Source organism: Lemur catta, chromosome 18 (genome assembly GCF_020740605.2).
Source record: "Lemur catta isolate mLemCat1 chromosome 18, mLemCat1.pri, whole genome shotgun sequence".
Classification (NCBI taxonomy): domain Eukaryota; kingdom Metazoa; phylum Chordata; class Mammalia; order Primates; family Lemuridae; genus Lemur; species Lemur catta.
This window is the reverse complement of record NC_059145.1, coordinates 39526818-39553646: the sequence shown is the minus strand read 5'-3', so window position 1 is coordinate 39553646 and position 26829 is coordinate 39526818. Positions and strand designations below refer to the sequence as shown.

General features: G+C 38.9%; 1 protein-coding gene across 2 annotated transcripts in view; it reads left to right on the top strand.

Annotated features, from left to right (window-relative positions):
- The window catches only part of ARIH2 (ariadne RBR E3 ubiquitin protein ligase 2), a 46805-nt gene that overhangs the window by 9576 nt on the left and 10400 nt on the right, over positions 1 to 26829 (top strand). The window contains exons 2-4 of one of the 2 annotated variants that reach the window (XM_045530287.1): positions 11323 to 11368; positions 22445 to 22512; positions 25411 to 25474. In XM_045530287.1, coding sequence (XP_045386243.1) covers positions 11330 to 11368; positions 22445 to 22512; positions 25411 to 25474 — 171 coding nt within the window. In that variant the 5' untranslated portion in view covers positions 11323 to 11329. The remainder of the gene's footprint in view (positions 1 to 11322; positions 11369 to 22444; positions 22513 to 25410; positions 25475 to 26829) is intronic. The other variant, XM_045530286.1, reaches the window with a different exon arrangement.

Genomic DNA, 26829 nt, shown 5'->3' with positions numbered 1-26829 from the left:
ATTTTTAGAGATTATGTATGAGTCTTTAAAGAAAACAGAGTTACCTTTTTTACACAATATTTTTTATATGAAACTTATGCAAAGATTATTTTATTGTTACAGATGAAAGAGGTCCTTTCTTGTAATAATTGGTATTTGTATTGCAAAATGGGCAGTAGTTAGCCAAGAGTTTTGTCGGTTATTGAGTGAATCCTATTAATACAGTTCTGGAATTTTTTTTTTTTTTGAGACAGAGTCTCACTTTGTTGCCCAGGCTAGAGTGAGTGCCGTGGCGTCAGCCTAGCTCACAGCAACCTCACACTCCTGGGCTTAAGCGATCCTACTGCCTCAGCCTCCCGAGTAGCTGGGACTACAGGCATGCGCCACCATGCCCGGCTAATTTTTTTTTTCTATATATATTTTTAGTTGGCCAGATAATTTCTTTCTATTTTTTAGTAGAGACGGGGTCCCGCTCAGGCTGGTCTCGAACCCCTGACCTCGAGCGATCCACCCGCCTCGGCCTCCCAGAGGGCTAGGATTACAGGCGTGAGCCACCGCGCCCGGCCAAGTTCTGGAATTCTTGAGGCATTTGCTGACAAAGCTGCTCGGGAAGAGGCTCAGCCTTGGTAGAACCCCAGATAGCCCAGGCAGGATCATGACTTGGCTAAAGTTAAGCCTTTTATTTATTTAGACTTGTGATGATGATGGGCCAGAAGTATATCCCTCCTTTTGTGCTCTTCTCAGTATCATGTTAGGGGTGTGGGCAGGAGAAGCCCCACCCAGTTGCTTCAGAAGGGGGAAGAAATGGGCCACTTTGGGCTAGATCTAGTCTAGGAACTGTAGTGAACTACCTCAGCTTTGTGTTTAGGCAAGAGGACCTTGAAGGTGGGGTAGAAGGGCAGTACAGGTTACAGGAGTCCAGATCCAAGGGGGCAATGAGCATGAGAATGGGAAGGTTACCTTCTGGGCTGCAGTGAGAGACTTAAGATGTATTGGTAAAAGGGAATAAGATATGGAGGATCATGAATGCAGCCCAAAGTGTTTTTACTATTGGGGGAAAGGACTGGATTTTTAAAGCTTCTTCAACATATGGGTGGCATAGTGAGCTACATTGCTCACTTTTCAAGCTTGGTGTTCCCCAGATTGGATTGGAGAAATAAACCAATTATTGTGTGTGTTTTTACTACAGTTCTTCTTGCTTTATGAATTGCTGCATTAACTTCAGTAAAGCTGGGAAAATATTTCCTAGAACATTATTCTACCTCCCTCTTGCTTGAATTTATTTTAAAATCTAGTGTTTGCTCTTCAGCAAAATGTGGCTGGAAAATCTCTTTAAGATTCTTCTGTGGATCATTCTTCCTCTTTGTAGATTAATTATGAGTTTTCAGGTCTTCTAAGTGCAGAAGTCTCTATGTGTTCAAAACTACCTGGTTTCTTTGCTTTTTTTACTTGTAACATGATCAATTGATGTTCTTAACAAAATACCCCATCTTTAGCCTTTCTCTTAAGTGTATAATATCTGGGGAAGACTTTAATTTCGATTATTAAATTGACTTTCTTTTTATCCTGGTATAGCTGAATTTTAAGACCATTTCATTTTTATTTATTTACATAGTCATTAATTAACCAAGTAATTTGTTGTTGTTGTTACTACTCATGGGAAAGTATCTTCAGATTTGACCTAGTAAACACTGAGTGTTGTGTGCTGAGCAGCCATCTGATTGCTATTTTTGTGATCTGACGTCAGGTTTCTTTGCATGCCTGTATCTACGTAGAATGTAGATTAAATTCTTGTGTTTCAAATAGTTGGGTGTTAATGAGCGTGTTGACACTATTTCACAGTGCTTTAGTCTGGAAGTCTGATGTGTGTTTTACTGATGTATAAATTCATTTTTAAAAGGCGGATGAGAAATGTCCAGAGTGACATTGAGAATTGCGTAAGTACAACTAGTGCAAAGTTGTTGCTGTCTTGCCAGCTTAGAAAGGTTATTGTCATCACTGTGTACCTGGCACCACACCCAACATGCTCACCACTTTCCAGAAAAGAAGCTCTTCATCAAACTCAAGGCCAGCTTTTGTTCTAGTCTTCCTATTATGTTTTCTCTTTACTTTAGGAGCCATATAAACCATGTGTAATCAAGGGGTGATTTGGCATTTGTGTTCTAGTCTTTTTTTTTTTAATTTCAGAATATTATGGTGGTATAAACGCTTTGGTTACATATATTGCCTTTGCACAGCCCGAGTCAGAGCTACAAGCGTGCCCAACCCCCAGACATCGCATACTGTACCCATTAGGTGTGAATTTACCCATCCCTTCCTCTCTACCCGATGTATTCTAGTCTTGAATTTATACATAAATTTTTATTGTCAAGATGTTACTACAAGCTGGGTGTGGTGGCACACACCTTTAGTCCCAGGTACTTGGGAGGCTGAGGCAGGAGGATTGCTTGAACCCAGGAGTTTGAGGCTACAGTGAGCCATGATTGTGCTACTGTACACCAGCCTGGATGCCAGAGCAAGACCCTATCTCAGAGAGAGAGAGAGAGATCCCTGCCTTGGTGGACATTACAGTCTAGTAATCATTGTGTACATGTGTTTATATATTCAGCATTTTTTGTGTATATTTCAGACATTTCTCTCTGTTATTACTTTGTCCTCATAAATGACGTTAAATTCTATATATACCATCTTGTTCTTGAACCATTATTTACTTGAGCTTTTCTTGTTGGGCATTTAAGTGAGTACTTATGTATTACATTTGTTGGAGGACTCGTTATGTTTCTGTGAACGTCTGCCTGGATGTGACTTTTGTGTCTGTTGGGCTTTGTCCAGAGCTTGGTCTAGTGGTCAGATGATTGTATTTCAGTCCCATTTCTACCATTTAATATAGTGTGACCTCAGATATGTACCTCAACATCTCTAAGCTTCAGTTTCCTCATCTATAAAATAATAATACCCCCTTCACAGCATTAAACGTGATAATAATGAATGTAAAGTGCCCGGCACATGAGTGTTGAAACAAACATTACTTGGTCATAGTAGAGGTGGGGCAAGAGCGGAGCAATGGGAATGGTGTTTGCTTTGGTTCCTTAAAACACATTCTCAGAATTGTGTTGTGGGGTAGGGGCCACATTGAGGAAAGTTCTGGGCAACACATTACTGACTGGTGCCTCTGAGTGTGCATGTGATATACAGTCATGTGCTTTGGATTATTTTGCCTTCACCCAGAGTCTCTGGTGCCCTTCTCCTGGGGCCCACCAATAAGAAAAGTAAAAATAACACAAAACGAATTTTGAATGGGGCCAGAAAGAGGATGCAGGGGAATATCGATAGCCTATCTGTTCTTGTATTTTTGGTTGACTGTGGTGTTTGGTCTTGTGTCTATGTTAACAGCACTGCTTAATGATGAAGTACTTACTTGATTTTGGGGTTCTTGTTATTGAGGCACCCCCTTAATTTTCTTTAGCTTTTGCTCTGTTCCCAATCTAATCCTCTTTTTTTACTTTGTCTTTGCCCCTGCTACTCTAGGAAAAATTTGAGGGATTAGATTTGTCTACACAAAACAGGGAAAAGTTATCGCAGAGATTTGAGAAAGGTACAAAGTGAGGAGCATCTTGTTCTTATTGAAATGTATCTGCCATGTGGCTTTATTACTTAAACTGACACTAGCTGTCAGAATGTGAAGCTTGTGTTGTGTTCCTTTTCCTTGAACTATCACAAATCTTTATAAACATGAATGGTTTCACAGTGATAGCTATAAATTATCAACCATAAGTAGAGAAATACAGGCAGGATGAGCAAGAGGTTTGTTTGGAGATTTTAACAGAACAGAGCTATTCCTATAGTTGTGAACAAAGTGTGGTGTCTATCTGGAAAAGTTGTTCTCTTTGACTAGCAGTTTCTTTCCTGGTCAGCTCTACCTGATTTCGTTTCTTTTATCCATTATTTTAGGCCTTTATCAGTCTCTTCAAAGCTCTCATCATCATTTCCCAGTCTGTAGATAGCATTGCCTTCTTTTATAAGAAATATATCCGATGGCATCAAGCTTGCCTTTTTGGATTGTCTATCTTAATTGTTGGTACCACCATCCGCCAAGCTGGAAACAGGATTTACCCTTGACTCTCTGCTCCCATGAATCCGTCCCTGACCCTCAGACAGAGTCTGTCACCCTTGCCTCTGTACCACATTGTGCATGTTTTTTGGTATGTACTTACAATGACTGTCAATTAGTAGTTTGTAAGCCAGGATGTAAACTCTTTGAAATAGAGGTCCACATTTTTTCTTTGCATATTAGCACCTAGCAGAAATGCTGATTATGTTATGTTCTCAGTAAGTGTTGCTTGTTGATCTGTTTGAGCCCATGTCAATAAATGCGAAAGTTGAGAATTTAATCCCAAAGCTCTACTACTGTATGCTCCCATTTGTAAACAGAAGATATTCTTGTCAAAGGGCTTTTTTATGAATTCAGCTGACCTCTAGTGATGGTGTAAACCTAACCAAATGTATGGTTCCTAGCTTGTGGTGCATATCAGAATTAGTTTTGGCAATTTTGACACAGAAACTTGAACTTCATACAGTTGTGATGAAACAGTTTTCAGGGATGAGGCCAAGGCCTTTTATATTCATGTGGAAGTACAAAATGTGAAGTGATTCAGGTTATTCAAGTGAGAAGGGAGGATTGCTTGCTTTCTTTGGCTGCTAAAAGGACATGTCCAGAGTTTGGGGTGTACTGGTTTTGTAACCAGGGTGGAAGTAGAATATAAACCCAACTATACTCAGAAGTTGGATAGACTTCCTGTAATATTTTTAATGTCTAAATGTAACTTCATAGTTCATTGCTTATCAGGGTAAAAGTGGGTGCTAAAAACCTAAGGGAGAAGGTTTAACCTCCAAAGTGGAGGCTCTCCTTTCCTCCCCCAGCCCAGCCATCAGCACTGGCTCTCTGCAAGGTTTTGTACTTGAACCACCCCCTACCTTGTGCCTTTGACATCAGCAAAACTAAGAAGAGGAAATAGCACAACTCACAATTTGAGCTGGGGGGTGGTCTTGACAATGCTCCTGACCTTACCCCTCTCTAACCTTCTCAAAAGAGGCGTGCAGCCTCTTGGATGACTTGGAAACTCCTAGATGAATTCCATTGTAACTTATTTTGACATGTATACAAACTGTTAAGAGGTTCCACTGTGCAGAGTCCTACTATGTTTTTATGTTCCTGTTGAAAAATTTACTTATCAATAGTTATAAATAAATGAGCATTCTTTAGTGAAAAAGAGATTAAAGAGGGTTCTAGGTCCTTACTGATAATGAGTAGCTGTAAAGATGATTAATGGTATCTACAACCATAAATATGATATGTTTTTAAATTAAAATTTTTATACGATATGTTTTTAAATTAAAATTTTTATACCATCCACTTTTCAGAGCTAGTTGATTCGGCAGGTGAGTAGTTATTACACACTCCTTAGCGGATTCCAACTTCCATAGCCATTGTCCTGAAAAGTTTTGAATTTTATGATACTGTAGTAGAACACACCAAATCTTTTTTTGCAAGCTTATTAACACTGGCTTCTGCTTCCAGATGGTTGGCTACACTCAGCTTTGTCCCCTCTCCGTTTGTTCTTGTTTGTTTGTTTGGATAAGTCACATGTCTGTAGCAGTTTTATTTGCAGTAGCCAAAAACTGGAAACAACCCAAATATCCATAGACAGATAAATAAACAAATAATGGCATATCTATAGAATACCATACTTCTCAGCAATATAAAAAGAATGAACTACTCCTTCAGCATCATTGGTAAACTTTAAAATAAATATGCCACATGAGGGAATTCAGGGGAAAAAAAGAGTAAAAACTTTGTGTTGGCAATCATATAAAGTTCTAGAAAATGCAGACTAATGTATAATAAAGGAAAGTAAATCAGCAGTTGTCTAGAAGACCGGAGAGGGCAGGGAGAAAGAGAATATTAAAGAGGATGAGGTAAAAATGAGAGTGCCCTTCCATTTTTAAATACCGTGAAAATGAAAGTAAAGGTTCTTAACATGTTACGAACTCATACTATCAAAGAAAATGGGTTCGAGTGGGGTGTCATGTAAGGACATCACTGCAAATGGGAGCCAGTCTGTCTAGCAAATTTTGAAGAGGCTGTGGGCTCTGATTGGACAGACAAAGGGTGGAAGAGATAAGTGTGCTGCAAATGGGGAGATTCATTAAAGTTCTGTATATAGAACAGTTAAGCCTGCCCCCACTTGGTTTCTAGGCCAAAAAAATCTGCTTATTTGAAAGAAGTAGAATAAACTGGGGAGAAGTAGGGCCCTTAGAGTGTGAGATTCGACTGGACTCATTTATCATCTTGGGGGCCCTTGAGTTTTGAGTAATAGCTGCTGCTGATTGTTCACCCTAAAGGAAAGCTTATCAGTTGGCAGATTCTGTTCATACACACAGAGCTTAGAATTCATTTTCCTGATCCCTCCTCCTTCTAAAAACCTTGAGGTAATATTCACATGACATAAAGTTAACCATTTAAATAAAGTATACAGTTCAGTTGCATTTAGTACATTCACAATGTTGTGCAATTATCTGGGTCTAGTTCTAGAATGTTCCCATTAGCTTAGAAGGAAACCCAGTATTCATTAAGCAGTTACTCCTACTCCCCTGGCAATCATTGATCTGCTCTGTCTCTGAATTTACCTATACTCTATGTCATATAAATGGAATCGTGTAATATGTGACCTTTTGTGTATGGCTGCTTTTACTTAGCATAGTATTTTTGAAGTTTATCCAAGTTGTAGCATGTATCAGTACTTCATTCCTTTTTATGGTGACCCTTTGTCTCGTAATGTGAATGGCTAACCAAGAATCACCAGACATTTGAGGGAAACATTGAAAATGAAAGAAACACAGAAAAATTGAAACAGACTAATAGATAATTTTGCTTATTTTTAAAAGCAGACTACTATTCAAGAAGATGTGGCATCCATAAAACAACCAGATGCCATAAGGAAGAAACAGGAAATAAAAAGAGCTCATGGAGTTAAATTATAGGTTTGCCAAAATAAAAACTATTCCATAGATCAGAAGATAAATTCAAGAAAATCTGTCAATATAAGGCCAAAATACAAGCAAAGAAATATATGTGAAAAAAAAGAAACATAGATCAATCCATGAGATCCAACATCACTAGAATTTCTGGGAAGTGAGAACAACAAAACTGAAGGGAGGCCAGGTGCTCTGGCTTTACACCTTTATTCTAGCACTTTGGGAGGCCAAGATGGGAGGATCGCTTGAGGCCAGGAGTTCAAGACCATTCTGAGCAATAGAGAGAGGCCTGATCTCTACAAAGAGTTTTTTTTTTTTTTTAATTGAAGGGAGGAAAATAGAGGAGCCAAAGAGAGGAGCAGTCTACAATTTTCATATTGAAAGGGCCTACCCATTGCCCAGAAGGATAAGTAAAGATCCACTACAAGAATTGTCACTGAAATTTCAGAAGAGCAAGGGTAGAGAGAAAACCTTTTTAAAAGTTTCCTTAAAGAAGACCAGGTCTTCAACAAGAAATGGAAATCAGACATCTCATCAGCAGAGGTGACAGCCAACCAACCACTAGACAGTGGAACAACAGTCTTCAAAGTCTTGAGAAAAAAATGATTTTGAACCTAGAATTCTGTCATTGCAAAATAAACTTGTTTTCAGAGATACAAGGACTCCCAAAATGTGTTTTCCTTGTACCTTTTATGAAGTAGTTACTTAAAGATGAAAACCAAAAAAGAGAAAGATAAAGAATACAACACCATTTTATTGGACTAGTAGTAGTCCATGATGGTCAGCTTTAGAATGGGGCTGGAAAAGATTCAGCCCAAATTTGAACAGAATTTTAGTGGGATCCAAGAAAAACTTCTTCACGGATAGGAATGGAGTAGATTCTAAGCAATAAATAGAATGAAGAAGCTGGAAGATAGTAGGGTTATGGTGAAGAAACCATAGAACTTTTTATAAGGTGCAAGGGGGGTTAGAATATCCATGCAAAGCAGAAGAACTACACAAAACATCATGATCTAAATACAAAGCCACATACGTGGCACGAATGTGAGTAGTTGGTGTTGAGTAAATAATGTTGTGCCTAATGTTTGAACATTCTCCTTTGAGTGTTCCAACGGTAGTGACATTGGAACTGCAGGGAAGAAAATACAATTCTGGTCCTGTGAACAGTATCGTAAAGTTACCAAGGTAACAGATAGAGGAACTAAAAATAGTGATTTATATATCAAAAAGTTGCGGTCTAAAGGGAGAGGTAGAGAACGGTATAAGTCAAGTAGAGAGTTGGAGTACTTTAAGTGATGGTAACAACCAGAAGAACCTAGACAAATGACAGGAATAGATTTTTTCTGGACAGGAAGACTGGTGGTTGTAGAGAGGAATGGGGTGGCAGTGTTGTTGTTCCTTTTCATCAAAATGCCTTTTTTTGCGGGGTAGGGAGACAGGGTCTCGCTGTATTGCCCAGGCCAGAGAGCAGTGGTGTCATCACAGCTCACTCCAACCTCAGACTCCTGGGCTCAAGCTATCCTCCTGCCTCAGTATCCTGAGTAGCTGGGACTACAGGTGTACGCCATAACCCCCAGCTAATTTTTCTATTTTTTGTAGGGATAATGGTCTCACTATGTTGGTCAGGCTGGTCACAAACTCCTGGCCTCAAGCAATCCTGCCTCAGCCTCCCAAAGTGTTAGGATTATAGGTATAAGCCACTGCACCCAGCCTCAAAGTACTGTTTTGAACTGTTTGATTTTATTTGTTTATTGGCGATTGGGGTAGGTTTAGAATTGTTTCCCAATAAACAAATGCCTCCTGAATTTCTTCTGTTTTAACTTACAGGTAGATGCTGGAAGAAATGGGAAAAAATAGTTTGATCCTCTACCTTAAAAGAACTTAAAAGTCTCTGCCTTTAATTTCTGCCCCTTCTTTTATAGAACGGTGAGAGAGGAGGCGTAAATAATAAAACCGTTCTAACTTCCATTCATATTTTTCTGATTTATACACTGAATGCACCTCTTTGATTATGTTGCTCTGCTGAAAAACTTAAAGTAGATTTTTTAGGCTCCGGCCTGAGCTCCTTTCTATTGCTCTTCTCCCTAACCTGTATAGTTGATTTTTGCCCTTTAAACCTCCTATCAACATCTTCTTGCAACCCTCAGGAGACAGCTCAGCCCTCTGTCCTTTTTTAGCTTCCTCAGAGGAGCCGTATCTGGCCTCTCCTGCTAGATTGTGCATCCTTGTGGCTTGGAAGGCCTTGATGCCTTTATGTGCTTTGAAGGAGGCTATGGGTGTGTGATGACTTGAGATTGGACCCAGGAGATGGGCAGAGGGTAGTGTTTGCATATGGGACCTAGTGATGGCATAGGCATTGTTCCAGGTTCTTGATTATGGCAGAGAAGGAGACAGTCAAAAAGTCTCTGCCCTCAAGGAGTTTCCATTCCGTTCCTTTTTGTCTATGGAATTTTACATAAACAGAAAGGTTATAAAAATAGGATTGTATGTTTTAAGCATAGTTAAAGGGGTAGCTAAGGATTGCAGTCAGTTGGGTAGAAGATCTGTCATTGAAACATGCTGTTAGAATCTGTGGCTTTGTTATTAAGATATGCGCTGATCTCTGAGGTGCCCTCCCTCTCGAGGATCTGGATGGTACTGCCTAGCTAGTATTCCCTCTCTTTGTCTCCTGTGAGGAGACAGAGCTTTTTTTTTTTTTTTTTTTTTTTGAGACATAGTCTCACTCTGTTGCCCGGGGTATCGTGCCATGGCATCAGCCCAGCTCACAGCAACCTCAAACTCCTGGGCTCAAGCAATCCTTCTGTCTCAGCCTCCCGAGTAGCTGGGACTACAGGCATATGCCACCATGCCCAGCTAATTTTATATATATATTTTTAGTTGTCCAGCTAATTTCTTTCATTTTTTTTTTCGCTTTGCTCAGGCTGGTCTCAAACTCCTGAGCTCAAACGATCCGCCCCCCTCGGCCTCCCAGAGTGCTAGGATTACAGGAGTGAGTCACCGCGCCTGGCCTCAGAGCATTTTTTTTTTTTTAATTGTTTTTGGATAAGATGGGCTGTGGCTGCAGGAATGGAATCTCAACTTTTAGTCCTACTGTGTGCAGTTCATTTGCTATCAGCTCCCATTTGCATTTCTTTGGATTGTGGTTGCTGGATATGACCTTGATATGCTGAAATGGTAGTCATCCTGCCTATGTGGCATCTATCTATTAGATGCCTGGAAATCTGTGAGAATTCTAGAAGGGTCTAGAACCAGCCTTTAGTACTAAGTACTTCATAGAAGGTTTTCAATTAAATGTACCCCAAAAGAGTTGGCTGGGATTTACTTCGCAGTAATCTGGAGGGAGAGGGGCGGGTTGGAACAGAGATATATTGGGGCTGACTACAGGTCGATTGGTGTTGGAGCAGGGTGATGGGTACATGGGTTTCATTATGCTCTTCACTTTTGTAGATATTTGAAATTTTTCATAATAAAAAAAATGTACCCTCATGGTCAAGGAGTGATGACTTTCATATTTTTTATATTATCATGTTTTGCATAAATAACTTTTGATTGAGTAAGGCCTTTTTTTGGTATTGATTTTTAATGATTGGAGACCATGGCAATTAAGACTAAATTAAAGTTAGACTGGTGAGCAATCTTCAAATTTGTGTTATTAATCAGATTTAAAAGCATGTATAACATGTGGTTGCCTTGACTACAAGTCAGCCCTCCCTCTATGGACCTGTAAAGAAAAAATGAAAGGGGGCAAAGTTATGATCAGGTGCCAGAGAACTGACGTTTTAGAGGCTAAGAGTAGATGTAGGTGTAGAGTATGGGAGAAGTGAAATCCCACCATTTAAATTAGGGGTGAGCCTTGTATGAGGTCAGAAGTCCTTTGGGATCCCACTACCACCACCATTACCAGTGCTGATATTGCCCCATTCTAGGCTACTGTTCACCTACTGCTTTGTCTCTATGCTTGAACCTTCTTTCTTCCTCTTATCCCTCTAGTACCTTATTGCCTTCTTCCCTACTATCCCTGACCCCCAAGACCTAAATCCATCCATCTTGATCTCTTTAGGCTGCTTTTCCTATATCATGTCCCTTTCTATCCTGGGTCCAGAAGCTGGCCCACAGTTCACTCCTTTTCTTCATTTCTGCTTTTTAGTGAGTGACCAGTAGTGTTTGTTAACAATTGTGATTGGACCATGAAGTGGTTTAACACAGGCTGAGGCATGAGGAACCATTCGTGTAGGCTTAAAAGATTTCAGGCAGTTGGCAAGTAAGAATTCTAAATAAAAATTGAAACTACCACCTGTATTTTTTCAGGCCGTTGATGCTCACTGCCATCAGCTGCATCCTCCCTATGGCACTGGTAAGTGTGGGAAGGGCTGGTGACAGTTTTGGTGGGCTGCTGGATTTCTTTTTTCTGGGGGAAAAGTCTATTTGCAAGCTATGTTGTTGACTTGTCCCTGAGGGCTGGACAGCTTAAACCACCTATAGGATACTAAAAAGATAAAGAAGCAATTAATCATGTTCATGGATTTCCTTGGAGAACTGTTGTCAGGAGCAGAGGATATTCAGTGTGTGCTTTGATCCTTACAGAAAATTAGTATGTTCTATGCATTATTTTGAATATTAAACTTTCTAAGTGCTTTGGGGTATCGAGTAATAACTGTTAAATTTCTTGAAACTCTTAAAACATTTTTCCCAAAAATAAGATATTGGCTGTGTACTAGAAAGCATCCTGAATGTTGTATTTGCTTAGCTTTCTTTCAGTAGCAGGATTTATCTTCCTCTGCTATTTTAAGTTCTTTGTGGTCAGGGGATTCAAGTGTTTGTTCCAGTGATTAATTTAAAATTCTGATAGAGACTTGCTTGAATTTGGAGGGGAGGAGGGAAATAAATTTGTGGCTGTCATTTACTAACAAACTTGGTGGACTTGGGACTTGTGATTTGAAAAATGATATCACAGTAATCTGCTTTCTGTTTAGGGATGTAGTGGAGAAAATACACACTGAATAAAATTGAAACAGTCAGGTAGCAAGTCACAGAATTGTTAGTGTAAGCCCACAGCCAAATTGCTGTTGGAGTTGCCTTATCTAAGGTTCCAAAACCCTGCAGCTGTCTCCTTGTAGTAAGTGGGTCAGAGGGCACCAAGATTCAGAAGTTTTATCTTATTAAGGTGGTCTCCATTCTAAGCTGACAGTTTGATTTCATTTCCCTAGTCTCTAAAGCCCTAAGATTGTGGAAGGAAATGCCTTCAGAACATTTTATTAAATACTGAGGTTATAGATTTGTGTGCTGCTAACCATGTTAGGAACTGCTTGCTGGTAATAGCAGCTAAAGTACTCATATACACTTTACTCCTAAGCATTTGTCTGCTCCTTTAGGTATCTATGCACAGTGTAACCAAGTGCAAACTACTGAACATGTTTTAGGGCCATGTTAGAGAGATGTCCTTCAAGTTTCTGTCACAAACACAGACTATAGGGTATAACGATGTTTGCCTGTGACCTTTGGAAAATACTGATGACCGGAAGCTAAGTCCTTTTTGACATGCATTAGCTAAATGCTTCTTGAAATAAAGATCTGGAAACTGTCTGAGGATGCTGAGATTGTAAATGCAATGGCAAAACAAAGCCATATTGGATTGAAGCCTGTAGGTAATGCAGAGCAATGTCTAGGGTAAATGGCAACTGAAGAGAGAAAGCTTCCCAGCAGCTTCTGACCCATTGTGATGCAGAATTGGAAGGTATAGGGGAAGAGGGAAGAAAGACAGGGAAGATGTGCTGCACTTAGCTTCTGCTCTCACCCCATCTTTGACCCTATGAATGCCTTCTATGGACTACCCAGAAACTTGAGGGCACCTTTCACTCTTTGTTAAACTTGAAGGCACCCTTTACTCTTTGGTGAACTTTATGCTTGCCCCACTCCCCCCCTTGCTCAGTCATATTCCCTTTCCTAGCTCCCAGTAAAAAGAGGAGTTCGTGGTTTATGTTCACACTGTGGTGTAGGCACAAATGTGATTGCTCAAAGAAAGGTTAGGGAATGAGAATAAGGCAGGCCTGAGAGCTGTGCCTATGGAGAAGCGACATTTAAGGAGCTGGCAGACTGGGAGCAGAGCATCCAATGGAATACTAAAGCCTTGCTCAGGGAGATGGAGAAAAAGCCAAAGAGAATGTTTTGAAGTTATCAGCATTATAGACCCATGTGGAAATTTTATTACTATACTAAAATTCACAATGTATAATCAGTTAACCTTTGGTCAAAACTATGTTAAAACTGTAAAGGGAAATTTGTCCTTTTGAGGGTTATATGTAAAAAATCAAAGTGAGGTATTTGACAACAGTAGTATACAAGACAACCCTTTGTATATTGTGACTTTTTTTTTTTTTTTTTTTGGAGACAGAGTCGCGCTTTGTTGCCCAGGCTAGAGTGAGTGCCATGGCGTCAGCCCAGCTCACAGCAACCTCAAACTCCTGGGCGTAAGCGATCCTACTGCCTCAGCCTCCTGAGTAGCTGGGACCACAGGCATATGCCACCATGCCCGGCTACTTTTTCTATATATATTTTTAGTTGGCCAGATAATTTCTTTCTATTTTTAGTAGAGACGGGGGTCTCACTCTTGCTCAGGCTGGTCTCGAACTCCTGACTTCGAGTGATCCACCCGCCTCGGCGTCCCAGAGTGCTAAGATTACAGATGGAAGCCACCACGCCTGGCCTATTGTGACATTTGATTACGTAAGTGATTGCCATTGAATTAAATTTGGCAAACCTTACCGCCCAACTGTTATTATGAAAAATTTAAAACATACCAAAAAAGTTTAAAGACTTGTACAGTGGGCATCCATCACCTACCATCTATATTATACACTTGCTAATCTGTTGTTACATTTGCTTCATTTATTCATCAGTCAACTTTATTTTTTAAACAGCCTTATTGAAGTATTTACGTACGATTAAACTCATCCATTTTAAAGTGTACCGTTACATGAGTTTTAATAAATTTATACAATTGTGAAACCATTACCACAGTCCCAGTTTTAGAACATTTTTGTCACCCAAAAAGTTCCCTTGTGTCCTTTTGCAGTCAATCTCTACTCCCAGCCCCAAGCAACTACTGATCTTCTGTTTCTATAGTTTTACCTTTTCTAAAAATTTTATATAAATGGAATCATACAATATGCAGTCTTTGTTGCCTGGTTCTTTCTCTTGACATAATGTTTTTGAGGTTCATCCATATAGTATCAATGTGTCAGTAGTGTGTTCCTTTTTATTGTTGAATGATGATTTTTCATTGGATAAACCACTTTTTCTAATCCATTCATTCATCAATTGGTAGACATTTGGGTTGTTTCCAATTTTTGGCTATTACAAAATACGCTGCTATGAGCATGTCCAGGGCTTAATCTAGACGTGTTTTCATTTCTCTTGTATAGATAACTAGGATTGCTGGGTCACATGTAAGTGTATGTTTAACATTTTAAAAAAGTGCCAAACTGTTTTGTAAGGTGGCTGTACTATTTTATGTTCCCACCAGCATTATATAAGGGTTCTAGTCTCTCTACATCCTTCATAACCCTTGATATTTTGGGTCTTTTGGATTATAATCATTCTAGTGAGTGTGAAGTGATATTTTGTGGTTTTGATTTGCATTGCATAATGACTAATGTCGTTAGTCATTACTGTAATTATTGATCTTTCATTATGCTTATTTACTATTCATACTTTTGTGGTAAAATGACTGTTCAAATCATTTGTCTATTTTTTTAAATTGAGGTGTATGTTTTATTGAGTTGCAAGAGTTCTTTATGTATTCTCAATCAAGTCCTTTATCAGATATATGATTTTTCCCAGCCTGTGGCCTGTCTTCTCCATTTTCTTAATTATGTCTTTTGGAGAGTAAAAGTTTAATTTTAATGAAGTCCAGTTTGTCTTTTTTTCTTTTAAGGATTATACTTCCAGTGTCATATCTAAGAAATCTGCCTAAACCAAGGTCTCAAAGATTTTCTTCTATCTTGCCTTCTAAAGTTTTACAGTTTTAGGTTTTACATTCAGGTATGTGAACAATTTTGAGTTAATTTTTGTGTGGTATGAAGTAAGGGTCTACATTCTATGTTTTGTATAAACAATTCAATTACTCTAGAAACATTTGTTGAAAAAACTTGCTTTTTCTTCCATTGAATTACAATGGCACCTTTGCTGAAAATTGACCATATACGTGAGTTTACTTCTGGACTCTGAAGTTCCATTGATCTGTATGTCCGTCCTTAAGCTGTTGTCTCTATTGTTTGGTTACTGTAGCTTTATAGTAATTGTTGAAATTACATGGTATGTCTTCCAACTTTGCTCCTCTTTTTCAAGATTGCTTTGGATATTCTGGATCCTTTACATTTCCACAAGTTTTAAGATTAGCTATTAATTTTATCAAAAAAACCTGCTAGGAATAATTTTGGTTTTGATCAGTTTTGATTGCTTTGTTCTGTCTATGGCTGTGCTGCCCAGTATGGTAGCTGTGACTACATGTGGCCATGATTCTTTGAAATATGGTCAGTTTGCACTGAGATGTGCTGTAAGCCTTAAAATGTACACTAGACTAGGAATAAAAAGGAATGAAAATAGTTTATTAATACATTCTATGGATGACATGTTGAAATAATATTTTGGATATATTGGGTTAAGTATATTATTAAAATAAATTTTACCTGTTTAAGTGTTTTTTTAAAAATTTTTCCATTTGTTTGCTGCTGTATAGTAATACCTTTGATTTTTGTATATTGGCCTTTTATTTTGCTACCTTACTAAGTTCATTTGTTCTAGTAGTAATTTTGTACATTCCTTTAGGATTTTCTACATAAAAAGTCATTTATCTAGGAATACAGACAGATTTACTTTTTCTTTTCCAATCTTTATGTCTTATTTTTTTTTCTTGCCTTATTACACTAGCTAAGGCCTCCAGTATAATGTCAAATGAAATGGTGAGAATGTATATCCTTGACATTTTCCTGATCCTTAGCATTGACTGTTTCATCGTTGAGTATGATGTTTTTCATTGATGCCCTATATTGGATTCAGGCACTTCACTTTTCTTCCTAATTTGCTGAGAATTGTTTTCTTGAATGAGTATTGAATTTTGTTAAGTGGGTTTTCTGCATCTGTTTAAATGATCATTTGGGGTTTTTTTCCCTTTATTTTGTTAATTCAGTGAATTGCATTAAGGAGTTTTTATTTTTTATTTATTTTTTAAATTTTTTTCAACAAGTCCTTGACTTGAACATTAAAGAGTTTTTAAATGTTAAGTCAGCTTTGTATTCCTGGAATAACTATATTTGATTATGATATGTTATCCTTTTTCTATATTGCTGGATTTAATTTGCTAAAATTTCTGGATTAAGGATTTTGGTGTCTATATTTGTAAGGAATATTGGTTTGTAATTTCTTTTCTTTTTCTTCATGTTATTTATTTATTTATTTATTTATTTTTGAGACAGAGTCTCACTCTGTTGTCCAGTCTAGAGTGCCATGGCATTAGCCTAGCTCACAGCAACCTCAAACTCCTGGGCTCAAGCAATCCTTCTGCCTCAACCTCCCGAGTAGCTGGGACTACAGGCATGCGCCACCATGCCCGGCTAATTTTTTCTATATAGTTTTAGTTGTCCAGCTAATTTCTTTCTTTCTTTCTTTTTTTTTTTTTTAGTAGAGACGGGGTCTCGCTCTTGCTCAGGCTGGTCTCGAACTCCTGAGCTCAAATGATCTGCCTGCCTCAGCCTCCCAGAGTGCTAGGATTACAGGCGTGAGCCACTGTGTCTGGCCTTCATGTTATACTTTTGTCAGATATTTGTACCAGAGTTAACCTTATAAAACAAGTGTGGAAGAAATGTTTCTTTCTTCTCTAGTTTTCTTTTTTTTTTTTTTTTTGAGCTGGAGTCTTGCTCTGTCACCTGGGCTAAGGTGCCGTGGTGTCAGCCTAGCTCACAGCAACCTCAAACTCCTGGGCTCAAGCTATTCTCCCGCCTCAGCCCTCCGAGTAGGTGGTATTATAGGCACACACCACCATGCCCAGCTAATTTTTCTATTTTTAGTAGAGATGGGGGTCTCACTGTTGCTCAGGCTGATCTCGAGCTACTGACCTCAAGCGATCCTCCAGCCCCTGCCTCCCAGAGTGCTAGGATTACAGGCGTGAGCCACCACACCCAGCCTTCTCTAGTTTTTCAGAGCATTTGTGTAAGATTAGTGTTGATAGAATTCACTAGTATAACCCCCGAGCCTGGAATTTTGTAGGAAGGTTTTTGATCATGAATTCAATGTCTTTAATAGATACAGAGCTGTTCAGTTTTTCTTTTTCATTTTGTGTCAGTGTTGGAGAACTTGTTGATTTCATCTAAGATGTCAAATTTATTAGAATTACATTGTTCGTAACATTTCCTTATTTTCTTTTTAATGTCTGTACAATTTGTAGGAGTAGTCCCTTTTACACTACTATTATTGGTAATTTGTATTCTCTTTTTTCTTAATTGTTGTAGCTAAGATTTTATTGAATTTGTCAATCTTTTTAAAGAATAAACTTTTAGACTTTGTTAATTTTCTCGGTTATTTGTTTTGGATTTTGTTTCTCTTTTTATTATTTTATTCTTTCTACTTAGTTTGAGTTTAGTCATCTTTTTCAGACTTCTTAAGGTGGACCCTTATGTCATTGATTTTTGGACCTTTTCTATTACAAACATTTACAGTTCTAAATTTTCTAACCATTGTATTAGCTGCATCTCACAAATTTTATTATGTGGTATTTTCATTATCATTCAGTTCAAAACATTTTCTAATTTCTCTTGTGATTTCTACTTTGACATATGGATTCTATAGAAGTATGTTCTTTAATTTCTAAATATTTGCTACAAAGAATGGCATTATTGGCAGAGAAGAGTTAAGAGAAACATATGGGGGTACCGGAATCATTCATTGTATGTGTGGAGGGGTTGTTCAGTGGTGGGGACTCTTTTCTACAAAGGCTTAAAGTTTGTCCTGTGATGTACTAGAGAGTGGTGATGGGTTTTAAGCAGAGTAGGAACAGATCCTGGCAAGGTGTAAGGTCTCTGTAAGAATTATGTTATTGTTACTGTTACATGAGGGCACCAGGAAGCTCATCCTGAGGATAGTGGAGTGGAGGGGTCCAGACAATAGACAGGCTATCAGTTAAGATACTTTTCCATCATCTAGGTGACAGTGAGGCTCTTCTGATGGGATTACTGGGGAGAGGAAGAACTAGAGATTGGACAGTGGAATGGTGGTGATGAGAGAGGGTGGGGGAGTGGTAAGGAAGAGTGAGACATGGATAAAAAGTCCAAGGCATCCTACCTTGGGAGGAGTGGAAGTATGGTGTTCATCCTCCCCCACTGCCAAGACGGGGATAACAGAGGAAGAGCAGGGAGTGGATTGGGGAAGAGTGGGGAATAGTGGATTGGGGGAATGGGTTTGCTGGAAATGGTGACCCATTGAAAGGGACCTTCTTTAGCACCTGAGATAGAACTGTAGATGCCTGTTTTGTCTCTGTGATTAGAGACTCAGATTACTATGTAATTGCCTTGAGACTCCTAGCTTTTGTACAAGAAACTTATTCTAGTCTTCCTTAGTGTTTCTAGAAATAGAACAAGCCTTCATAAATATGACTCTTAATCCATCAGTTACATGTTGATCTAACAGAACTGCAAGTTTATTCTGAATACAACATTGGTCATATTTGTGCCTTTATAAGTCATTAGTCTTTTTTGGCTTTCAGTGGTTGATTACTACCCTGGACCCATTTTCCTTTTCAGAAAAGGTTTGGCCTTCTTTTTATAAGTTGTCTTGATAATACTTAATCCTCACTACCACACCTTGTTAGTGCCTTGATCAAAACAGCCCAGCAAGAGTTCTCTTGATTCTGCCGAGATGTTTTCTCTCCACAGTTGAACACATACTAAAGGGTAACAAGGGTAGAATATTCTTCCCAGGTATAAAAAGGTTGACTCTGATAGATTCAAAATAGATTGTTGAGCTTTTTGAACATTAAACAGTGATGGTGTGAATACGCATTCTTTCCTTAGAAAGCTCAGCTGTTTTGCATTTTAGGTAGATTTTTTTTTTTTTTTACCTTGAATGTGGCTTGATATTATCTACAAAGTTTATTCTGGCCTGCCTGCCAGGAGGTCAAGGTGGCTAGCACTTCCTCTGGAAAATGGCTGGGTGAAGGGTAGGTGCAGTCAGTTCTCTCTTATGGCCCAAATGAGGGAGAAAGTGGCCTCCCTGCTGAGACTGTCTTTTAGAATAAATTCTTCTAATGTAGTGTTTGTATTGTCTTCCTACATCCCTGTGCTGCTTTTGCTTAGAGGGCCCTTTGGAACCTGGCTTTCCTATAGATCCTGCCTGGTGAGGATTACTGGGTGAGGTGCAGTCATACCGCATTTTGCCTTAATTAATGGTCACAGAATTCCTGCAGAAGGCTGCTGGGAGATACATGGAGCTGATGCTTGTGTGTGCCTACAGTCTTGTATAGATTGATGTATTCTCAGCTGTTGGTACTAAAAGAATAGATTCACTTCACTGTCACTTTTATAAAGTGATGGGTGTATCTTCTCTTCAGATGATTCCAACCAGAATTCAACTCAGCTGGGATATTGAGTTGGTTGTTAACAGACTTGTAGTCATCAGGAAATTTTTGGTTTCATTGTGGCTGTTAGTGCTGTTGAGATCAAGGGATCAGGCCAGGTGTACAGTGTTAAAATTTCTTGACTTTCCTGATGAAACAATTGTATTTTGAAAATCCACAGGTTAAAGACATCGTATCATTTAATAATCAGCATATATCGAGTGGCCACCCTGTGTCTGGTCCAGTTTTGGGCTCTGTGGATCTGTGAGAGGCAGCTTGATCTCTGTTCTTAAAGAATTCACCTAAGCCATCTGTAGTGATAAAGAGAGGAGGCTGCTGGACATGGCCAGGACTCCTCTGGGTTTTCTTGATAGCTCAGTGCCTTTCTTTGGTTGTCACTGCATAGTGAGACATTTAGAAGTCAGGACAGAAAACAGTGAGTATAGGGCTGATTGGGCCCCACTAGGTAAGAGAAGACAAAAAAGGTTCCAGCAAGGAGTTCATCCAAAACAGTATCATTATTGTGTTTTTAAAAAGTATTTTAGGCCAGGTGTGGTGGTTCACGCCTGTAATCCTAGCACTCTGGGAGGCCAAGATGGGTGGATCGTTTGAGCTCAGGAGTTGACACCATGGCACTCTAGCCCGGGCAACAGAGTAAGACTCTCTGTCTAAATAAATAAATGAATGAATGAATGAATGAATAAAAAAAAAAAGTATTTGTAGCCAAAAGCTACATTCAAGGAGTTGTTAAAGTTTAAATAAGATGTCTTGTCTTTGTTTTCATTTTGTGATAGTGGTCTATTGGGGATGAATAGTTTTGTTACAGACACAGCAAAAATATCAGCTATAATTTGGGAAACCTAGGCCTAAAGTCTCCATGGGCCTCAACAAGAATATACCATGGCAGCATGTTTGGGTCAGATGCCTCTTAGCTTGTGTGAAAGGGAAGTGGGGACTCCTGTCCTGAGTGAAGCAAGCTCTCTTGAGACCTTGGTTTTCTCCAGATTAACTGGGACTGTAGGACAGGAAGACGCTCACTGATTGCACAGCCTTTGACCATCATGCTCTGGGATGTGCCCTTGCACCTGTCTACTTTCAGGAGTGACTTGAGCTCTAGGAGTGGGGATCACATGTTGGTCACTATGTATCTTCCTCTCTGCAGTTCTTGTCTGTAGACCAGGCACACACTACCTTATAGGTTTTTGGTACTCCTATTTAAGGACTCAGTACAGTGAGTTAGAGTCCCAAGGTTCTGTGTTTTCTTGGCTCCCTCGCTTTAAGTATGCTTCTAGTTTCTCCTTGCTTCAGTAGCACCATCATTCTTTGTAGTGCTTTCACTGGGAAGCCTGATACAGGGCTCCAAACACATCCTAATCTTCTGTGGTCTCACCCTAGTCTTGATACTCAGGTGGTTTTGTTTTGTAACTACTTTATTTTCCAATTAGCAAGATATTATGGTATAACATGTAGAAGCTTTCTTCATACTTGTTTCTTTTTCTTTTTTTTTTTTTTTTTTGAGACAGAATTTTACTTTGTCACTGTGGGTAGAGTGCAGTGACATCATCATAGCTCACTGCAACTTCAAACTCCTGGGCTCAAGTGATCTTCCTGCCTCAGCCTCTTGAGTAGCTGGGACTGCAGGCGTACACCACAACACCTGGCTAATTTTTCTATTTTTAGTAGAGACAGGGTCTCAGCCTTGCTCAGGCTGGTTTTGAACTCCTGAGCTCAAGTAATCCTTCTGCTTCAGCCTCCCAGAGTGCTAGGATTACAAATACTTGCTTCTTTAACCTAACATTAAAATATGAACTTCTAAGGCAGGCATGGTGGCGAGCACCTGTAGTCCCAGCTACTCAGGAGGCTGAGGTAGGAGGATCACTTGAGCCCAAGAGTTCTAGGCTGTAGTGTGCTATGATTGCACCTGTGAATAGCCACTGCACTCCAGCCTAGGCAAAATAGTGAGACGCAGTCTCAAAAAAAGAGAAAAAGTGAACTTCTTTCTATGTCAGTAAAAACATAACATCCTCTTCAATAACTGTTAATACATGGTAGTCCATTGTGTGGCTCTGTTGTATATTATTTATCATGCTCATTTTTGTTGTACACTTAGGTTATTTCTAATTTTTTACTATTGTAAATAATACTACAGTGCATATCCTCTGTCATTTCCTCTATAGGAATTTACAGAAGTAGAATGGCTAGCTCAGAGCACCTTCTGAGGTTCTTTGATGGCCATAACTATGTGCTTTAATTGTCCCCTAATTGAATCTAGGGACTAGAAAGGCTACCTACAAACTTTTGAACTGTCCTTGCAATGAGGGCTCATTGGCTGCTGGGAATTCAGGCATTTTAAACAGGATTACTGTTTTTTTGTCTTGTTTGGTTTTTGGGGTTTTTTTGTGGGATTTATATTAATACAAGAAGTCCAGATCTCGAGATTTTCTGCAAGTAATAGGCCTAACTGGAAGTAGACTGCCTACAATAGCTTTAGGGAACTTCTGTCACATCAGGGAACCCCTAGCTCTTGTGCTTATAGTGGATGCCATGTTGTTATTTACTGTAGAAGGAGTGGTTTTGCTAAGTTTCAAATGAAATTAATTTTCTTGGAAGGGTCATTAATGAAAACAAAGATAGAAAATCAAGAGATCCATGAAATCACTAAGATTGTAAGAGTCTGAACTTAAAAGACAAAGCAGAGAACCAGAGGAGAAATTTGGTAATCAAGCCTGGGCTTGGCATAGACATGAATGTATGCATTTCTCAAAGTGTGGACCATGCTAAAAGAAATTATGATTATAATTTGATTTTTCTCTTTCTTCTTTTTAGGTGTCTCATTCAGTTGCTAAACTTATATTAGTTAATTTCCACTGGCAAGTCTCAGAGATATTGGACAGGTAAGATATTTGGGGGAGGGAGATAACATTGCCCATAGCACCCCTCTTTGTCCACCTACCCAATGGTGATTATTGTTTACGTTTTGGAGCATATTCTCCCAGTGTGCATGATTGATTGGTTGATTTAGAGACAGGGTCTTGCTCTGTCACTCTGGCTGGAGTGAAGTGTGATCATAGCTCACTGTAGTCTTGAATCCTGGGCTCAAGTGATCCTCCTGCCTCAGCCTCCCAATTAGCTGGGAGTACAGGTGCTCACCATCATGCCCTGCTAATTTTTTAAAAAATAGAGACAGAGTCTCACTATGTTGCCAGGCTGGTCTTAAACTCCTGGCCTCAAGTGATTCTCCTGCCTCCAGCCTCCCAAAGTGCTGGGATTACAGGTATGAGCTACCTTGCCTGGTGGCCCTTCTTAATTTTTAATCAGTGCTCTTCTAGGTAACACTTGCCAGCATCTCCAGTTACTTCTTTTTTGGATACATCAAGCGAGGAATGTATCATAATACATGACATATTTTCTTTAGAAAAGGTAGGCCACTTTGCTACCCATCACTTCTGCCAGCAGGCTATTTTGAGTATTCTTTCCAGCTCCTCCAGAACCAGAGCTTTTGAGGCACAGACCTTGGAGTCTCAAGATGTCTTAGAAGTTGTCAGGAAGAGGGGTTCCTTCCCTTCCTCCACATCTCTGTAGAGATCTCCTATTCAGAGTCCTGTGCCTCTGTCTAGCTCAGTGTTTCTCATCCTCAGCACTATTGACAATTTGGGCTAGATAATTCTTTGTTGTGGGGGACCATTCTCTGAATTATAGATGTTTGGCAGCATCCCTGGGCACCGCTACCTACTAGAAGTCAATAGTAGCAGCACCTCTATGTCCTTGACAATTAGAAATGTCAGATAACCCCTGGGGACAAAATTTTCTGTGGTGAGAAGAACTGGTTACTACCCATGCCCTTTCACATTGCAGTGAGTCTTCCTTTCCTCTGTATGGTGTGATTTTATTTGTCTACAGAAGAAGATCAAGCCTTCCCTTCTCCAGGCTAAACACAAGTGAAATGGTCATGTCAGCTGGAACATCTCAGCACAGTCAGAGAAGGTCAAATGAGTTCCTGATTCACTAACTACACTCATGCTTTATACTTGAGAGCTGAACACATTTAGGTAGAATTGCAGATGAACTGCCTTCTCACTATTGTTACTACTGTCCCAAACCCTAGATCCACATAAGTTCTGGAATGGGATATCTCTTGCTATCCAAATTCTTCCAGCATAACTCAGGAGTATAGATTTGTATGGCTAAAGATATTTAGAACACTAGTATGGAAGCCAGGAATAAAATGGGTCCATCATTAAGGATAATGAAGGGAAACATTCTGACTAGATAGGGAAATCGTATAGGTGAAAAATAATGCTTTCCAGTTCCATTTCCAGGTGTCTTGGAAATATGTTTAGCTGGGATTTTTGTGACACTTGTGATAATTCTGTATTTATTTATTTGCTTATTTTTCAGTCACAATGGACATTATATTTTTTAATGTGCCCATCCTTCATTCCAGAATGGAACTAAATTTTTATTAGGAAAGATAGTTACTTTTTTAAAGTGTGTATGTGATGTTTGTAAGTTTTAAAGAATACTAAAGTAAGTACTTTAGTGTCCATACAAATAAGAAACCCTCTGACCTTTACTCAGACCTCTTGTGGCAATCCCTGCCTAGCTGTACCCCCTTCCTTCCCTTCTTTCCTTTCCTTCCTCTCTTTCAAGGCAACAAGTGTCTTGAATTCAGTGTTGATCATTTTCTGGTTTACTCTTAGTCTTTTATTTGTATGTTTGGGGACTTTATAGATATGGAATTACGCTGTGTCTTCCAACTTTTAAAATTAACATGGTTGCATTTTATGCCATTCTTCTGTCAAAGGACCTTTTCATCCTCCTGTCAAAAAATGTTTGTGAGTTTTTAGTCTTTTGCTGTTAAAGTAATGCAGCTCTGAAAATTCTTGTAGGTGACTCATAGTGTCACATAATTTTTTTAGGGTTAAATATAGAAAGTGGAATTGCTGGACTGTAGCATACGTGTATCTTCGCTTTACTAGGTAATGTCAGATTGTTTTCCAAAACTTTACATTCCCAGCAGTGGTATTTGAGTGTTCTCATATTGTCACACTTAAAGTTTTGTAAGCTGGTGGGTGTAAATTTTATCTAACTATTTTTTAATTTCAATATCCCAGATTATTGAGGAAGTTGAGTATCTTTTCATATGTTTAATGGCCATTTGTGCTGCCTCTTCTGTGATATGCCCAAGTCTTCTGCCTATTTTTTTACTGTATTTGTCTTTCCAAATGGATTCTTAGGAGTTTTTGTTTATTCTGAATATTAATCCTTTGCCAGTTTTACATATACAATATATAAATATAAATTTTATATATATATAAAAATATATATTTTATATATATATATATGTCTTCCAGTTTGTGGCTTGACTTTTCGCTTTATGATGTCTTCTGATGAACTGAGGTTCTTAAATGTAACATGAATTATCAGACTTTTTCTTTATATTTTGCATTTTCTGTGTCTTAAGAAATTCTTCCCTATTCTGAAGACATAGAGATATTTGCTTGTATTTCCAGAAAGAGATTTAAAACAGATCTGGCCTGTCATAAGTATTTTTCTTACAATTCAGTGCCTTTGAGGCAGAGTTACTTTTCTCATACCAATTGAGAGCTAAAAATTGAAAGAGAAAAAAGTCTTTGTACTAAGGTAAAAAGAAGCTTGGTTCTGTGAGGAGGTAATTAGAGACAAAGACTACTTCAGTATGACTACAACACATAGTGGTCTGTCTGTTATTGCTCAAAGATAAAAATGTCTTTAGTTTCTGATTCTCTTTATTTCTGCTTTTTGTTTTGTAGATACAAGTCCAATTCTGCTCAACTGCTAGTTGAGGCTCGCGTTCAGCCTAATCCATCAAAACATGTGAGTGTCTCCTACTTGAGTAGGCCTTTTCCTAATGCATATGGCTCTTGCTGTGGCTTACAGTGACACTGAGAACCATCTTTGCTTTGTTTATAGTGTAACATGCCCAAAATATTTGTTCCAATGTTGCCCTAAATCTTGTATTTCTGTTACAGTTTGAAAATATTCCTTATAGATAGGGTGTAAATCATAGCCTGTGCTTGGGCCTGTCCAGCCTCACCTTCCTGTCTGCACTTACAGCCTGCACTTGATTCCTGAGTCCCTTGGTTTTCCTGAAATCACTGCATACCTCTTTGATTCTGTTTGTGCTTTCCCTGGCCTGGAATGTTCAGACTCTATCCCCATCTTGCTTGTGGGAATGGAATTCACCTTTAAAGACCCAAATCCAAGCTACCTCTTTCACAAAGCCTGTCTCCTGTGATCACTCCCCTCCAAACTCACATAATTATATCTTAGGCTCTTACATGTGTTGTAGTGATTAACTCATATCATTTTACCTCCCCTCCCATAGGAGCTGTATCTTAACAATGCATAGTGATTTTCTGTGTATCTAGGGGCTCCACAGACATTTGTTGAATATTCTGAATGAGGGCTATGTTAAAAAAAGCTCTTAGGAGATAGAATTGAGGCTCAGATCACCATATAATTTCTGCAACCTCTTAGGAATAAGGTTTTCAGAAGCATACTGGATAAACATGACAATCCAGTTCTTTCCCTCAACTTGCCTTTTGTATTACCAGTGAACTAAAAAGAACCTAATATATAAACTTGTAATTGGACTTTTTCATTGGTTTGTGGTTTTGGCTTACGGTCCCCAAATTGTCTACCAGTTTGTGTAGCATAGTGTGGTGTGGATTCTGGAGTTCATGCTTTACAGTTATTTGCCCACTTCCTAGAAGAATTCCTTCCTTAGTAGGTGTCTTCCTCATCCTTCTAAATTAATTACATGTGACATCTCTAGTGTATTATATATGGATGAGTTGTAACTTGGTAAAAGCCATAATATTTTGTGGTTTGGGCATATTGGTATGGAAAAACTACTGTCCTTGACAAGTAAAGCTGTGGGGTTGGCTGTTAGAACCTTTATAGATTCAGCCTCCAAGAACTTTTGTGACTGAGTTCGTAGTAATTGTTGAGGGGTCACTCTGTGCTGTGTGAATGGGGGCAGTTTACAAAAGAAACCTGATAGCCTTTAAAAGAAGTTGGACTAAATGACTTCTAAGGACCTTGGCAATTCTGAGATCCTGAGTTTTTCAATCTGACATTGTAAACCAAGTTCTCATTTTGGCCTTCTGTCTGAATGCTAGTGATTCTGTAAGCTCAACTCAGCTGCCGCCTCCTTCAGGAAGCCTTCC